At 40.9% G+C, this 18,414-nt stretch overlaps 1 protein-coding gene across 1 annotated transcript in view; it reads right to left on the reverse strand.

The window, feature by feature from the left end:
- Positions 1–16,635, reverse strand: part of LOC137286167 (ras-related and estrogen-regulated growth inhibitor-like) — a 69,354-nt gene extending 52,719 nt beyond the window's left edge. The window contains exon 1 of the mRNA XM_067817848.1: positions 16,540–16,635. Coding sequence (XP_067673949.1) covers positions 16,540–16,549 — 10 coding nt within the window. The 5' untranslated portion in view covers positions 16,550–16,635. The remainder of the gene's footprint in view (positions 1–16,539) is intronic.
- Positions 16,636–18,414: the final 1,779 nt, after the last annotated feature.

Below are 18,414 nucleotides of genomic sequence, written 5' to 3' on the forward strand. Positions count from 1 at the left end.
TTGGTGAACGGAAATCAAAGATGGCCGAAATCTTTGTCAGTCTATGCTCAACATATCACAGCTGTCTTGTCACTTTGAGAATTTTAGTAAGGAATTTTCTTCATAGTGTTGTATGTAATTTACATCTATCGTGTAATGTGCACAGGTGTTGACAAAATTCCAAGGTGTCCGCCAAATTTAGATTTCTTAAGAATGTTTCAAATGTGTGCACGCAATGTCAGTAGTATTTGTTAAGATCAGTTCAATTTAGGATTAAAGGGTCCCTAGTGTGAGTTACTGAATGTTCATGCTATTAATGCAAAAACGATTTTCTTTGTGTATTTATTGGTGTTACTATTTGTTATTTATAAAACTGATTAACATGGTGAACGCAGTAATGTTCCGCTAAATCATGTTCCACAATGTTTGTCTTATAGCTATGAACTTTAAAATATATTCTGTTGAAATACATATGTGCATGGCGTTTTTAAATGTGATCAGTTCCTTCACAAGAAGCATTGGAATTATCTCGCTTAAACAATCTAGGATGGTTGCTTGTAGCAGACATTGCATTTTGGAGAGCATTCTTGTGGTGGATAGTTTATTAATACAGCGCCCAACAGTTCAACTGATTGAAGAAATAGGAAGACCATTGTCCAGTTGCCGTTAGTCTCTACCAATGTACCCTAATTATGGTTTGCCATCATATCATTATTCACAGCACCCTTTAGACAAGAGTTGTAACCTCCCCTGAAACAGCTGACAGAAGAGTTCATGAAGAAACGAGCACCCGTCTTGCATCGCACTGCTGCTTCATATGATTGGCACAAAAACGGTGCTGATTAGGACTGCTGCCACGGACGCTGTTGTCATTACGATAACAAGCATCCATCAGATACCTGTTAAATACGGATATCAGTTGACGGAGGCAAGCACAGGAGACATAGAGGAGCACATGAAACTAGAACTACCCACTTCCAACGTCTTCACCAACTGCAATGTACCTTTTGCCGTGATCGGGAAGAAAACTGCTTGGGATACTTGGAATGTATATCCCAAAGTCACCAAGTATTCCTGTCCCTGCTATTATATCTGACAACGCAATCCAGTCCATTGAACGGTTAGTCAGTATTGTATATGACATAACTAGTGTGACTTGGAACATCACTCCGATCGAAGCCAGACATCATCTCTTTTCAAGACAGCCACGGGCAGCCTTAAAACAATATACATTTCAGGAAGGCATCTGTACCACGTCCTGCAGATCTCGACTGGATTTGGAAGTTGGCATGTAAGGCACAATATCAGTGTTATGAGCTGACAAGCTGCATCTTGCACAGACCTTTGTAAATGTAACAAAACTGGTCTGAATTGCCTTGCTTAGTGCAGTTGTGAAAGAAAGTGTTTCACAGTGAATGATCATGAATTGTGGAACTGTGCAAAGATTAATTGTACTGATAGACCTCGTCATGTCTTAAACCATGTGAGGTAGTTATTTGAAACATACTTTCCAGATTGTAAGAAAAGAAACTATTTCTTTGTGATTGAGGAAATTGCATCAGGCGAATGCACAACATGTAATCTGTTGATATGTTGCTTTAATACAACAGAATCGTTTATCTGCAAGTAGGTACTGAAAGTTGACTGCATTGAATCGTTCATTGTGAAACATAATAGCAACAGATTATACACAAGAGTGAAGAAATACATATAGAATAATATGAATAATTCAGAATGATAAACTTATCGGAAAATATCACTAATTTAAAGCCAAAAGGTAATAACTTACAATATAGCTGTGTAACTGTGCAATCTCTGAAAATTTTGGCGGCCATCTTGGATTTACATCACCACCAAGTAGCGCTGTATAATAAAGTTAGAATATGTGTATCACTGTTCCAGTTAATCCTTGATGCAATACGAAATATGACGCGATAATCATTGATTATATGTTCGTCAAAGTGGCGGCCATCTTGGATTTTCTGCCACCAGGAGCAATAGGTGGAAGTAAGGTGTAGCAATATCCAGAAGTTGTCCCGTTTGGTGCTTTTAAGTGCGAAATCTTTGCGTTAACCGCCCCATTATTAGGGGACATCGAGAAACGAAAACAACACAAGTGCCCAAGTGGAGATCACCGACCAGATATTGTAATTTACAGTTAAGAACAATTGTGCACAACCAGTCCTCTATCTTTGTTACCTCATAAACATCAGTAATAAGAAGCTTGAGTAAGTAAAATGAATTTAATTTTATACGCGTTTAGCAGTACTTCAGAAATGGACGTTACACATCCAAGGTAAGGGCTATCCTTAAACTCCTTCATTGAGCTTGTATTTCAATTTACTTGAGATTTAACTGCCCAGATTAAAAACGATCATCTTGTTCCGTTTCAGAAGCTTCTGCCACTTCCGACTGGGAACAAGACGGACAGGCTGCGACTGTACGAGGTCCAGTTCCACTCTCTTGACTTACTCTGTCCCCAGACTCTAAACCCTCAATTTAGTCCCCGTCACAGCGGGTCCCCAGAAGTCACCGCAGCAATGGAAATTAAAGAATATCTTAATTGGAAACCTGGAAGTTGCCTTCTAACAGTGGTCTACATTTAGCTCCGAGACAGGGCTTTGATGGCGCAGTTCGGAGCAGACACTTGTAGCTTGGAAGGGTTCGTTTCTTTGACTTGCTGTTATCGTAATTGGTCTCACGAGATGAAACGAGACTTCATGCCGAAGCGCGTGGCGCGATCAGCCAATGAAATGTCATTTATATGAATAACCCATGCTAACACACTGGTTCCTGGATGTAACTGGATTTTTAAAAACTACAGAAGAACATGCACAATTCGTTGAAAAATAAAGCGAAAGGTCACCTTTGACATTTCAAACCCGACCTTGACGCTCAAGTCGATACAGACGAATTTTCCTCTGTTGAAGCTTGCGTATTTGCGGGTTTGTGTTCCAGACGATGTCATTACCTAGAGGTCCGTCAGCGTCACCACATTGTTTGAGAATCACATTACGCTGTTTAAACGGGTTAATGAGGAGGTATAATCAGCATTGCACTGGCGTGCTGTGCATGACGAAAATTATATCAGTTGTCTAGTACCAAAGTTATTCTAGTACAGTACAAAGTGCAGTGCACATAGGACAGATCCCAGCTGCGTAGATCGATACTCGTGCGGTTGATCACTGGATTGTCTGGTCCAGATTTGATTAGTTACGGACCGCAGTAATATAGCTGGAATATTGCTAAGTGTGGCATAAAACTAAACTCACTCACACTATGAGTCAGTTGGGATACTGTAATAACATTGGTAATAGCAGCAGAGACACTCTCCCAGAGCCATTGATGGGCAGTTGTCTTAGATTCCTTGGTTTTATTCTGTTCTGTTACGTCAACGTGGGATCCTCATTCTTGGAATTTCCAGCTACAGTCATACAAACACACTAAACAACGATTGCATTAGATGACAGAGATATTGCCTAAGTATAATTATGATGGAGTCTTGAGGATAATTCCGCGCTAATAACCGCGCGTGTTCATAACAGTCTGTACATTCAGACCTGAGGCATACTCGCGGAGAACACTGCACAGGACCTTGCGGCTGATGCTACACACGCGATACTCGCGGCTCATGCTACGGCCGGAGTAATTAGCGCGCCACTGTTTCGACACACTACCCCGGTGCGAAAATGTCAAAAGGGAATTGTTATGCCTTCTGAAGTTGGCGAATTATCAGATATTCCTGACCGACCGACAACTGGTAGCGAACAACGTCTGCACAGATGCTAATACACAACGTCGCATCTGCTTGCGGAGCGTCGCTTGTTCCTTCAGAAGCAACAAGACAATGTGTTGGTGATGGGTTTGTACTAAAGAGGTCCAGAGGTATCCTTGGAGTGGCTTCGACTATTCATGTTGTACCACCCTCATCACTAAACCGTCTTAAGCAGCGAGATATATTTTCAAACGATCCTCATTTTATCACACCGAGCTTAGGCATAGAAGCCTTGCTCCACGGCTCTACTGGATGCTAAGCCCTTAGATTCATACTACAAAATCTGTCCTCTAATGAGGTAAGTCTAGAAAAGCGGAAACTACATCTAATGGTCTGTCATATACATCATTAAAAATATACTCAGTGCAGCCAATACAAGTGTAGAATGACTCGTTTGAGTGGCATTTTTAAAAGTTGGAAGTCAGACAGAACAAGTATATATGGATGACAACTTCTTTAATTCTAGGGAATGACGTTTCGATACAGGTTCTCATATCGTTTTCAAGTATGAATCATACCTGAAGCTGTTATCCATAGATACTTGTTCTATACGTGTAGAATGTGTGGTAAGTCTAGATTTCCAGTTTCAAGAAAATCTCTTCGCTCGTTATTATTATATTCTATTTTAATATAAAGCCTTCGTTTTCTGCATGATATGTTCATTCCAGAGAGCAGCTGTTGGTCTATACATCTAAGGACGTCCGCCTGTTAGAGTTGCTTGGAATGTTTTGGAAATTATTTCAATCATAATTCTAATTATCCCTAACTTAAACTAAGCAACACAGCCTTAGAGACTTATGCAAGTCTAAGGTTTGCGACGCAACCGTCCCAGAGCGGTGGGTCATTGGCTACCTAGTCCTCCTCAAACATTCACTACATCACATCGGCAACGGATGGAACAGAGGAGAGCACTTGACATATCTCATTGGTGTACGTTCCGAGAAATCTCCGCTACACCCTGGATGCATGTACGGCTCCCATGAATTTATTACCTCCCTTGGCTGGCTTTTTATCCAATCAGGTGTTTACGCTTCAAATTCGAGCGAACCAATCACAACTCGCTTTCGCTTATTAAATTATGCAGTCGATTAAACTTGGGAATATAAATGATGCAGAGGAACTATGAAAGAGGCAGAAGGAGTTCTTGCACAGTTTTCAAAAGTTTTGGACCTGTCGATTTGTATGATTTCCCCCGAAATCTGAGTCGCAGTGCGAAGAAACCTTCGCAGTTGCAACCGCCATCCTTGTTGACACTGGCAAGCTCGGTTGTTACGGCGGCTTAGATGATTGGTTTCTGTGAGAATGCGTAGCCAGCAAAGAGCCGTAGATGCATTCAGGGTATAGTGGAGATTTATCGGAACGTATACCCTGGAGATACCGAGGATGAGCACTTGAAGACTCAGCATCATCCATGGGGAAGTCATGGGACGTCCAACATATTTTTACAAACGAGGAACAATCTGCGTATAACTCAAGTCTGATGCCAAGAAAACACGTCTGGGAATTGTGAAACGTTAAGCCATCTGGATTGAATTCAGGGTCCCGATTCAGCAAAACGTTCGAATTACTATACAATCCGTAAGCCTATGGACCTTACGATAGGTCGTAACATTTCCAAAAGTTTTGTGGATTGGGGGAGGATCATGAATAACCTTCGCTGTACGTGTTTCGCCTTGTGGAGGAAGTCGTGAAACATATTTTCCAAACTGAATTAATAACCAATAAACAAAGGTGGAATAGGTTTTGAAATTTTAACTGCCTCAGCTCTAAAATTTAGAACTGTGGGCAACACGTGGATGTTTATGTTATATATTCAATGCTCCACTTTTATACCTAGTGCTAAATTTTAGTCCAGATTTCATTGACCCAGGCACGTATTTGAACTAACTATAAAAACAAATCAAAAGACAAAAACTGAATATGGCTATTGTAACCGAAAGCCGGTGTTTATGTTATGAATTTTATAAACACGGTATTTCAATCCGTCATCATATAAGTAGCCCAAGGCTATATTGAGCTTGGTTACTAAAACCCAATACATTCAATACTGCAGTAAATCCGTGTTAAGTCTGCAACGAAAACCACAAAGCCTTCCAATTGAACGAATTGAAAACCTTGGAACACATTTAAAAACACCGTTAACCTCAGGCTCTTCCTAAATTAACCCGTTTTTCTGCCTCTCGAAAGGTCACAAGGTGTTTCTCGTAAAGATCGAATTCCCGTTTCCCACTGCCTTCAAATATTAACAGAGAGATATTAACTGCTCATCTGTCGCTAATGTTCCTAGCTTTAATGTGATGGAAACGAGTGAGGTTGTCAATATCATCACGACAATGTCACAGCGATGGATGTCATCATTTGTCCTCGTACACTGTAATCATGTTGGGAGTAGTGAAAAAGGATATTACTGAATAGGGACTGGCGATAATACCGGTTAACCGGTTTATTGCAATTCGAACTTCACAATAAGATATATTGCGGTACACTTTTCGCGAACCTGTTCAGCCGATATGATCGGCAAATTCCGTGACCATGAGCGGTGATTTCCGTTTTGAGAATGTTTATTAGACATGTAAGTGCACTTTAAATTGATTTTTAAACAGAAAATAAAAAATAAAAAAGTAAAAAGTAAAAACTAGATTGATACACTTCTCACCCACATGGTAAGATTCTGCTCCGCTTGAGACCTCTTTATAATCATATTGAATATTCATATGAATGTGAAGCAGTTTTATTTTTTCATTTCATGTTCGGGATTCATTACACTATCCTGAGCTGAAAGATCTGAAAAAAAGTAGAATAACTTATTCTATCACAATTCATCAGTTCGGTTGCAATGTCAGGGAAACTGACATACAGAATACAATGCTACCTACTAAGTTGGAAAATTGATAAGGAACATGACTTTTTGTGGCTAAACATATGTGCTGTTCAGAGAGTCCCAGCAGCTGTTCTGTGACATGAGACCCGCCTCTGGGTTTGGTCGATAGATAGGTACATTTACCTAAGGCCTGCTCGGAGATACAAGACGTTAAAATAGGATACTTAGTGCTACCTTGCCTGGCGAACGGAATTAAGGGGATGCAACAAAAACAGTCCACATACTGGGAGTTACAAATGTGCCTCCGTTCTGACGAGGGCGAACAACCACACATGTACACACAGACTCAGACACATGCACATCCACCTCACCATACCTCAGCCCACATCACCTACTTTACCATATTTCACCCCACTGCACCACAACGTATCCCATTTCACTACACGTCTCCCCTCTTCACCACACCTCACCACACTTCACTCCACCTCACTCGACCACATATCACTGCACTTCACCTCACCTCACCACACCTTTTCTAACTCCAGTATACCTCCCCCTACTTAACCTCACCTCACTCCACCTCACCTCACCCCATTCCACGTCACCTCACCTCACCCCACTTCATCAAACATTAGCCCACTTCACTACATGTCACTCAATTTCATTTAACCTCACTCAACTTAACCCCATTTTACTACGTCTCACCCAATTTCACCACACCTCACCCCACTTCACCCCTCCTCACCTCTGTGACACGTATAGACATTACCATAACGTTACACGTTAAATACTTATCTGCAGGTAGATCTACATGACGTACACTGCTGCTGGCGGGGAGAGTGGCCTAGTGTTGCTCCATCCATCAACGTTGTGAAGATGTTTTCTGCCATAGCTGACATAGTTCTCGTGTATATTAACCGTCAGCACCATACCTGCCTTACACATCTGTTTAAACACTCTCTTGTGAAGTACTCGCATTGTAAATACCAGCTGTCTCCCACTGGGTTGTACGGCGTTCCCCTTATAGGTAATTGTATGTTACAGCACCCGTGTATCGGATACCGTAGATATAGTACCCATACAGACGGGACAGACACAAACATCCGAACAACCGCTTCTGAATTTCAAGAATTCTGCTTATGTTAATTTTCATGATATGTACCGCCGGTAGCTTCTTTTCAGGTCAACACTTAAATTTGTGCCAGAATACAGAAACAAGAACAAGGAAATGATTTAACTCAGGTGTTACTCCCCTAAAAAGACACGAAAAACATGTTTGGCTTTTTACGACCACCTGTCACACCAAGGGCAGTTGCCTGCATGAAGTCACAATTATAGCTCTTGACAACAACCCCAGACACCGTTGAAAATTAATTGTCGTTCAGCTACTTGTAACTTTTGTTTTTCAATGTAGCACCCATGGAATATTCCATCTATATGTACATGTCGACGGTCTTTAAATAATCTAGTCTGGACCAGGCAATCATGTGACTGATATTATGATCATCGACCTACACTACATGGATACAACAGACATGGGCTACTGACGATCGGTTGTCACCTGGACCTTCACTGGCATCCTGTAACTATTGTCGTGTCGTAACATAATGTTTCTACATGGTCGATCTTATGCGACCATCTAACACAGTTAAGCATGTATGTCAAAAGTCGAAAATTGCTGCACTCACAATCAGCCGAGCGAAAACCAATTAAAATCAGGGACAGTAACTCTACCTGGCATCCATACTATCTTCATTACCAGTATCTCATTTAACTTCAGTTGCGTTCTTCAGTTTGGCAGTACAGTAGTAAACATAGCTGACGAAATGAGCCGTAAGACAACATATTAACTGTTACTCTCTGCTGGTCATAAGACGAAAACAAGCCTTGTTGTGAGTCACAAGTCAATGTTAATGTATGGCACTTACGACTATCTTAGCGCTAAGAGAGATTCGAAAATCTAGACCCGGAGCCTTTAGGTAGACTGGCCCATCAGACGTGATGGATTCGATGGCAAGTGAATTCAGATAATTATCACCTGAGTGCTCAGTACATTGATGTTGATTTGCAAAGATGTTAATCTTGACGTCCTTACAGTCTTCGTTTTACAATGGAGTAGATCGATACTCATGATGCTGATCACTTGATTGATTCTATTATTTACAGACCGCTGCCAACTAACTGGAATATGGCTGAGTGAAGTGCTAAATAAATGAGTGAGTGAGTTTAGTTTTACGCCGCGCTCAGCAATATTCCAGTTACTTGGAAGCGGTCTGTAAATAATGGAGTCTGGACCAGACAATCCAGTGATCAACAACATGAGCATTGATCTGCGCAACTGGGAACCGATGACATGTGTTAACCAAGTCAGCGAGCCTGACCACCCGATCCCGTTAGTCGCCCCTTACGACAAGCATAGTCGCCTTTTATGGCAAACATGGGTTGCTGAAGACCTATTCTACGCCGGGATCTTCACGGGTCGCTAAATAAATGAATAAATACATAAAAGAGATTTCACAAGATAACAATTCAGACGATTAATTACCATGTTACAGTGTTAATTGCCATGTATTGACAACGTTTGAGCGTCCTGCCCGGAGATGAGGTTTATGATAAGAGGGGATACACCGAATGTTTGCTGAATACATGACATAGACAAAGGGGATAGAATTTCGTTGCACTTTTGACTTATATTGAAACAAACAGGTCGTTTGAATAAATGAAGTTTTAAGGAAACCTGTTGAAATGATTTAGTCTGTGACACATTTTTATTGTAAACCGGAAAAAACATGACGGTCAAAAAGATATGTCTGAGTCTGGAACTTTGGCCTTCCGATCCTGAAACAGCTAAGGGGCATAGCTCTGCACCGCGGTTTTAAGTACTTGCTCAGTGGTCCAAGACGCACTTTAAAGAACATGAGGTAACATTGTTTTATAACGTTTTTTTTCTGTTTACGCGGTTGCTATGGACCAGTGAAGATAATGTAACTGTGCCACCGTTACAAGCCATAACAAACGTACGCTAGATAACACAGCCGAGCCAGTAACAGATAAAAACACAGACACGCTGTAGGACCCCGACAGACACTCACAGCAGTAAAGATACACATACGTACACGCAGTGAAACACGCAGTACTGGCAACAACCCCCCACCTCCAACCCCTACCCCCGGCGGAGTAAACACGATGCGTCTGTATACCTGAACACGAGGGTATGGCCACCTGTATCCGATGTGAATGGAGGGCTACAGAGACTCAAGGGAATTTTGGTAGTCTGTCTCACAGTCCCTGAACCTCATTATCTTCCCTACTGCCAAGTCTTCCTAGCCTTGTTCCAAAGCTGTACTGAGTGCTACACCTATGGATATATAGCAATGCTGTTCTTTGAAGAGGCAAGTCTAGATAAGCGGAAGGATACATATATCATGCATATGTTTCTTAAATTATTATTTAAACTCTTAATCATTACCTTCGAGATTTCTACAAGTCTATAGTCCTCAGTGCAATGCTAGAGCCTTAAACGAAGCAAGTCTAGACTTCCTCAGGTTCTAAATCTCCCCCATCACTTGGGGCTCCCGTTCAAAATAGATGGGTTTATTTCCTACTATCAAACTGAATATACCCAGAGACTAAGTAGTAGTCTAGGGTTGGGAGCAGCAGGGAAGGGGGCGGTTAACCATTAGCCAGTCACCTTACAGCATTCCGTCCCAGATAGACAACAGCTGTGGAAACTATCCACAATGAGATACCCTAACGACGTAGGTGTTGATATGAAGAAATTCTACAAATTACTGGGTTGTGTGATGTGTTGAAAATATAATTCGAAATTGAAATGAAACGTGTTTTTATCTCCTTGGTAATTATGTTTCCATCAAGCGAAAACTGAGAACAAAGAACCATGAATGTCTAGCTGATGGTGGCCAAATGAAACAAACAATATGTAACGTCTGTCCTCAGAAACACATTCAGTTAGGTGTATAGGAAACAGGCTGTGAAGGATCTATGAATGGGTCACCGCAAATCAATGATGACACCAGGTGCTCTTCAAAAAGGTATTCATGTCCTACCATAACTGTACGCACAGTCTACTTGACATATAGGGTTATGGTGCCGTGTCACACGAATTAATTCACCAGGTACTATGTTTTTGCTGGGTGAACTTAGACAATTGTGCACAAACGTACTTGCACAAGGTGAGACAACATGCACCACACGTGGTTCGTTGTAGGGCAGGACTAGATTTCTAGAAGCCCTCAGGAGTCAAGCTGCCAAACATCCTTCCATGGACTGTTACTTAACTTCACCTGATTGGTGACCTCAGTTCTATGCACAGGACCACACGCCATCACAGTAAAGAAAAGTTCTGGACATAGATATGTTTTAAAACACACATTTTACAAGCAGGTTTTATATAGAAGACATTTCACTATGTGGCGCCAAACAGTAGAAAGTGAAACGAACGAATACAACAAGAAAGTTGATCTGTTTGATTGGAGTTTTAGAAGTTGATGGATAACAGAAACGTACAATACTTCATGGATGAAAACTTCACTCTTGCTTGAACACGGTATAATAAGCTATACCGAAACGTCGCATCATAGAAATAAAGAAGTTGTCATCCATAAATGTTTTTTTTAAGGTATTGCACTTTTCTAACAAGAAAGTTATTGCATATTACTACTGAGCTTTGGAGACACAGACAAGCTGACCAAAAGGTAGGACCGTGAGACCGCACAGGTTGTTGTTGTTGTTGTTGTTGTTGTTGTTGTTTTATACCATGGAATCTGTCCAGTAATTAAACTAACCATGGATTTAGATGTTCAGTATTTGATTTTTTTTATAATAACTTAAGCTGAGTACAACCGTAGACATCATTAAGCGGGTGACATTTTGTGCGCAGCTAGAATGGTCTACCTTAGCTTCCAGTGGCAATGGAGCTGGTTATATTAGATAGTCAGTTTTTGTTTACATTGGTGCCTTAAAACCAGATCGTAAATACATGAACATGAAATAGATATAAAGGACCTTTTGGTTATGTTACCTGCATAGTCCGACCACCCTTACTTTCCAGAACTCGGAACAACGTATACAGTAACCCATGTGAGGGTCAAGCTGTGATAATGCCCTGTTGTACATAGATGTTGGCATTCAACTTTAATTACAATGAAACACGAATATATAACACTTTAGACTGGCGTATAATGTCAAAACGATATTCTTGGAGATCAAAATGGACAAAGTCGTAGACAGTCGCTCGCCAGTAAATCGATAATATCATTCAAAGTCTCATCTTGTTCTTAAACCAATATGTGCAATATACATATAGATGGAATGATAAGACAGAGAATCAATTTCCAATCAAGATACACGTTAATAAAGAGCAATGTTCAGATCTCATTCGGGTTTATTCTTCGAAGGAGAGAGTGTTCGAATGCATATGCATATAGTTTTAAGCCACTTTAGAAAAACCCAAGTAATATCGGCACCACAAATTGCACCCATTGTTCAAGGAAAGGGCTCGACTCAGCAGCGTGGGACGAAAATCATGTCACCACAAGCCCTAGAATTCAGTACTGCAGCTGCTTTATCTATAATTCCTCAATGGAATCACCTACAGTCACAGACTCCTGTGACGCGGCTGTGGGTTCACGGCTGAGTCATCAGTGCTCGCTCTCTGTTATACAAGGTAGGTCCTGGTCTTTGATACATGTATCGCTATTTCAAGTCTTGTCTTGATGGTACCGTCGAGTGGTGTGTTACATTAAGTCGGACTGTGCGCTAGTTTTGGTTCACTGCCTGTCTTCAGAATAAAAATAAATTACATTGTAGACAATGACGCGTCATTTTGACGTCAGGCTTCTATACTGAACAACACAGATACGGTGAAAAACACGTTCCATATTAAGATACTATTGGCGTTTATTGGGAAAATAGTTCATGCCATGCGGTCAGACAGAACATGTACATATCAATACAACACTTTCGTCAACAGGTTCAGATTTAAACATGTACTGACATACTAAACGCATTCTTCAGTGTATGCCTGTAAGCCAACATCTCTAGCTGGTTAAACGAGTTTTCGGAAGTCCTACAAAGCTGCGAGATATAACGAGGTTAAATGAAGACCCGACGTGGTTTTGCGAGATTGGGTATCTGGACGAGACACCCAGTGAATGTAAACACTTGTTGATGAAAACCTCGGTGCACGAGTACTCGCCCTAGGGAGGAGTGCAGATGTCACAAATGCAACAGTGGCCAGTGACCTTTGTGTGAAAATTAATATTGACCACTGGACGACTGTGAAGGACGGGCACTGCCATGGGGTGAGCGTGGGCAGTGCAATCGACATCTCGATTGCATTGTCTGATCTCGAAGGGACCAATTTTCTGTAATATTTACCACAAACCCAAAGAGCGTCACGGGGTCTGCAGGGGTAATTAGTGGTCAGAGATAATAGTTATACTAGGGTTTGGGTGGGTTTAAAAGCCTTTGGGTCGGTGCGTCAGTAATTGTGTGAGAGACAATACGGATATGTGACTTGAATCACGATGGAATTCAATAGTAACGATACTTGTTTACATCATGTTTCAAAATACGGGGGGCTTTACGAAAACTAGGAATCAAATAGTTGAAATGTTGCGAACAATATCATTCAAAATGTTAGATGAATTATGATTCAAGATTCTGAAAGTGTTGAGGACGATGTGAGTCTAGATATTGACGGTCTTGCAAACGTTGTGATTCAAACAATCTTCGGACAATCTCCAGATACTGGAGATGTTGTGAATAGTGTGAGTGACGACACACTGGACATGATGTCAACAAGAAAGTCATGCTCGTCAAACACAGGGCCCTCAAGTGGTTTAATCGTGAAAATCATTTCTTACATGCGGTCAGTAGACTAACACTAGCCTAGGTGGCAGTAGTGGTACTTCCTATATTAAGACTTGAGAGGTATGACTTGTCTGAATGATTTGCGAGCGGCTAGAATCAACGCCTAGCATGTTCCAACACAGAATGTTAAAAAAACAGACGGTGGGGGACGGGGGATGGGGGAGGGCAGGAGGAGGAGTCTAGCGGTTAAAGCGTTCGCTCGTCACGCCGAAGTCACGAGTTCGATTCTCCACATGGTTAGCATGTGTGAAGCATATTTGTGGTGTCCTCTGTCGTGGTATTGCTGGAATATTACTAAACCTGGCGTAAAACTACACTCACTCAAACACCAGAAGCTCTGTAGATAAAGGGACTTCCTTCCGATGTGCCAGCGCAAAAAACATCAGTATAAGCAGTTACGTAATGATGATGATGGATTCACCGGATCGGTCTTTTTGTAAGCTTGACCACTGCTGGTTGACACATGTTGGTTGACGTGATTGACACATGTCCTCGTATTCCAACTGTGTAGGCAGAACCTAACAATGTTGACCACAGGACTGTCTGGCCCAAATTCTATTATTTATAGACCGCCGATATTGTATTTACATTGGCCATACATGGCACAGATGCTACCAGTTGAGCAAGACATTTCCACTAGCATTGGTTGCAAGCAGTGTTTTTGAGCTATCCTTTTAACAATTTTCACTGCTTTTTTGCGTTCTACACCACTTAAATATTTTTGGTTATTATATATGTTCTGTCGTTAACGTCTTGTGCTGTTATTTCCTTCTGTGTAATATAAAATAAAGATAAAAATAGTAAATGGATATGATATTAATATGAAGCTTCTGTAAATAAACACTACTGCTTGTTGCCAAGCTCCGTTGCCAGTTCTAGCAATGTATCATATGGCGCTGAAGTCATGACGTTGATATACTCAGTTCACCTTGGTTAAATCTGCTGAGTGTGCAGCATGGTAAAATTATTACTTAAAGTAGATGGTAAGATCTTGACACAACTATACTCCTCTTGGCAATGTGATATATTTCGATCGCGAACGGAAATAAAAGATCAGTTGCGACGCAGGTTGTCGGGATTAAACCCTGAGAGCGTCATAGACAGCGTTTTCATTGTACCCTTGTGGTCAATGTCCTATAGCGCTGGCAGTAACTGTGATATATACAGCTGAACCTTCTTGAGATCATTGCACAACGTCGTCAATAGACCCTCGCTAGTACCTGACTCGGGGGTATGTTATCGAGAAGTTACATTTCAGGGGCTGTAGATTCCCCATCAACAGAATTTGATTGATAAGTCAAGGTCCTATCGAAATTTGAAATGCATGTTCGTGCAAGACCGTTTCAATCTCAATGATTGATTGGTGTTGTATATGACGAAATGGATTTTGCAATGTTGAAGGGGATCAAGAGGCCTTGAAAGTTTGATCGATATTTATATACGTCAATGCAGACCCCCAACTTAACTCAGACCTAAATGGAGGTCAACACTGATCATTTCTCTCTGAGAAAGAGAGTGAGGTTTCAGCAAACTACCAGCAATATCACGACAAAGGACACAGAAATGGACTTCAAACAATGTACCTATGTGGGGAGTCGAACCCGGGTTTTAGGCGTGACGAGCGAACGCTTTAACAACTAGGCTACCACCTGTCTATATTTCTTTTTGATTTTGATATCTCACTGACTTACTTACCTGACATACTTATTGCAACAACATGAGTCAACAATTACACATATTTATTTATTTATTTATTTATTTATTTATTTATTTATTTATTTATTTACTCCAGGGTTTTTTCTTCGGAGACAATTGTACATGTATATTAAAATATAGTTGACCCTCATTTATACGACCTTCTCCAATCAAGACACATAGGTCACTATTGCACTCGCTTGTATGGTTCCCATGCAGCCGTTAAATTGCCAGTCCAGTCCATTACGTATACACTAAGAGGAAGGTTGAACAAAAACACACACACACACACACACACACACACACACACACACACACACACACACACACACACACACACACACACACACACACACACACACACACACACACACACACACACACATAGAGTGACGGAGACCAGCAGTCACATGATGAGAGGCACGTAAACTAATAAAACTTCCCATATGGATTCCTTAGAATAAGGTTCCCCAATCAAGACCTTCCCCAATCAAGACACATAGGTCACTATTGCACTCGCTTGTATGGTTCCCATGCAGCCGTTAAATTGCCAGTCCAGTCCATTACGTATACACTGAGAGGAAGGTTGAACAAACACACACACACACACACACACACACACACACACACACACACACACACACACACACACACAAACACACAAACACAAACACACACACACACACACACACACACACACACACACACACATAGAGTGACGGAGACCAGCAGTCACATGATGAGAGGCACGTAAACTAATAAAACTTCCCATATGGATTCCTTACAATAAGGTTAGTAAAATAATTTTTCAGAGCATTCTCTAAAATATCTTTACATAAAAGACATTGTTGACATGAGAGAAAAGTGAACCTAATTCTGTTCACTTCAAATTATACATGTACTGAAATCTGGCAAAAATCACTACGTAAAATATATAAAATATTTTTCATACTCAAAATATAATCATAAACTTGATACGTGCTTCTGTGGTGTGTATGACTGCGTTTGAAAGTGTGATTGTAAGCATGTTTTAAGCATGAAACTGCATTATGTACGTGACGTTGGCGTATTCCTACGAATTGCGTAGATTGATGTTCATGTTGTTGATCACTGGGTTGTCTGTTCCAGACAAGATTATTTACAGATCGCCGCCACATGACTGGCATATTGCTGAATGCGGCTTCAAACAGCAAGCCAACCATCCAACCGACAATGCCAGCGTATCTACCGCCATGTTCTACGTGCCGTCTTATCTGTTGGTATTGTATCATATTTTATAGATGGAGCGTTTCCTACGCACAACAATGACACAAATATCATATATAAATATAGGTGTTATTAAGACTAATAATTGAAACATGATCTCCTCACTTACCTGGCATCATGGGTGGGGGAACGCGATGAACGGTAATTATGTCACGGGGAGTATTTATGCAACCGAGGAGGTCAGCACCTTATCGCGTCACGTGATATCCTCGCAGATTAGAGGATCGTTGGAGGTCAGGCTATCTGAGCGACAACACGAAAATAATATATTTGCATGATTTAATATCTCTGAATTGTGACGGAATTACTTTAGCGCTAGGTGATCACGCTAGACAGCTATCTTAAAGGTTAAAGGTGACGATTGATATCAACATAAGGCGCCAAAGACTCAGATTACATGATCCTACTCGTGCTTTACCAGTGTCTCTGTTACAATATGATATGTCGATACCTTGACGTTGGGAACTCGAGCCTTGGGAAATCTAGACTTGCCTTAGTTAGGGGTGGTCCCGAGGTGGTCACATTTACGTTGTATCCATGGGCAAGATACTTCAATCCACATTGTCTCAGTTTATCCAGCTGTAAAATGGGTACCCGTGAGGATCTGCTGGCAGTGTGAGTGCGTACAGGCAGTATGGTTGATCCCCAGGGAGCAGAAAAAGTATCAGACAGTACGATAGTGTCCTATAACCAGGGATAGTACGTGGCGCCGCGAGCAGACAATGAACCTAGAAATGAGTGACATATAATCGGACTATTACTATTACTGTTACTACTGCTATTACTGTTACTGTTAGTATTGCTATTACTGTTACTACTGCTATTACTGTTACTGTTACTATTGCTATTACTGTTACTATTGCTGTTGCTATTGCTGTTAATGTTACTATTACTGTTACTATTGCTATTACTATTGGTATCGGTATTACTATTGTTATTACTGTTACTATTATTATTGCTATTACTATTACTATTGCGTTGTAGGGAGCTGGGAAAATAATATGGTTATGGGCCTGTGACACAGACTAGACGTAACGGTTCCTCGAACTATAATCTGAAATGCCGCAGTATTTGAACCTTTTCCATGGCAACGGGTAGGTGTGTTAACAAGTAATGCGCGCTCGCCTGACAAAGAATAAGATTCCTAGCTTTTGAAATATGAATTTAGGTGGTTGATGTAAACAGTCTGGGTGTCGGGTGCATTCGTAATTGAAATACACCGTCTGGAACAGTGAAATATAGACAAAAATGTATGTATTTTATGCTACAGGGGCTGGGTTTGTTTAGATTAGTATTCATTTGTTGACGTTGGCAATATGGGCATGTTGGTGTGTGAGGCATACATGAAAGAGTTCTAAGGAGACCTTGTATCCTTGTGTACTCAGCCACCTGGTGTTAATGATGGTATTTATAGGGTAATTTAAATGATGTTTCCAAAATTAAAAGTAAAATGAAAGAAAATAATAATGTTTCGTTCGTGGCGTTAACATTATGGAAAAGAAATCAGGGAAAAAACTTAGCTAAATTAAATTTGGGTTCATTAGGGTTATTTCTAATGGACATTAGATGAACAATTTTCTTTAGTGTGATATGGGGTTTTCAAACGCACGCAATACGTTTGAGCACCCACATCGCTGATTACAACACAGAATATACTGGTCAGTAACAGTTAAAGGACAATTATAGGTCAGTAATGACAACATCAACAGTGGGTCAATTGTTCTTTTTTATTGAAACATAGACGTAAAGGAAAGACATTGGCTACCCGATGAAATGCTATTTAATAACATTGAAATACACCATTCTCAACACAATGGGTGGACCGCAAACGAAGTAAGGTGGTTGGTAGGCAGCGGGGGTTATTTATTTATTTAGTTAACACATTATAATAGAAGCAACAAACTGCTCTCCACATTCATCCCTCCGTGAAGATGCGGGTACGAATTGGTCCACAGCAATCCACGTTCGTTGTAAAACATGACTA

Source organism: Haliotis asinina, chromosome 6 (assembly GCF_037392515.1).
Source record: "Haliotis asinina isolate JCU_RB_2024 chromosome 6, JCU_Hal_asi_v2, whole genome shotgun sequence".
Classification (NCBI taxonomy): Eukaryota; Metazoa; Mollusca; class Gastropoda; order Lepetellida; family Haliotidae; genus Haliotis; species Haliotis asinina.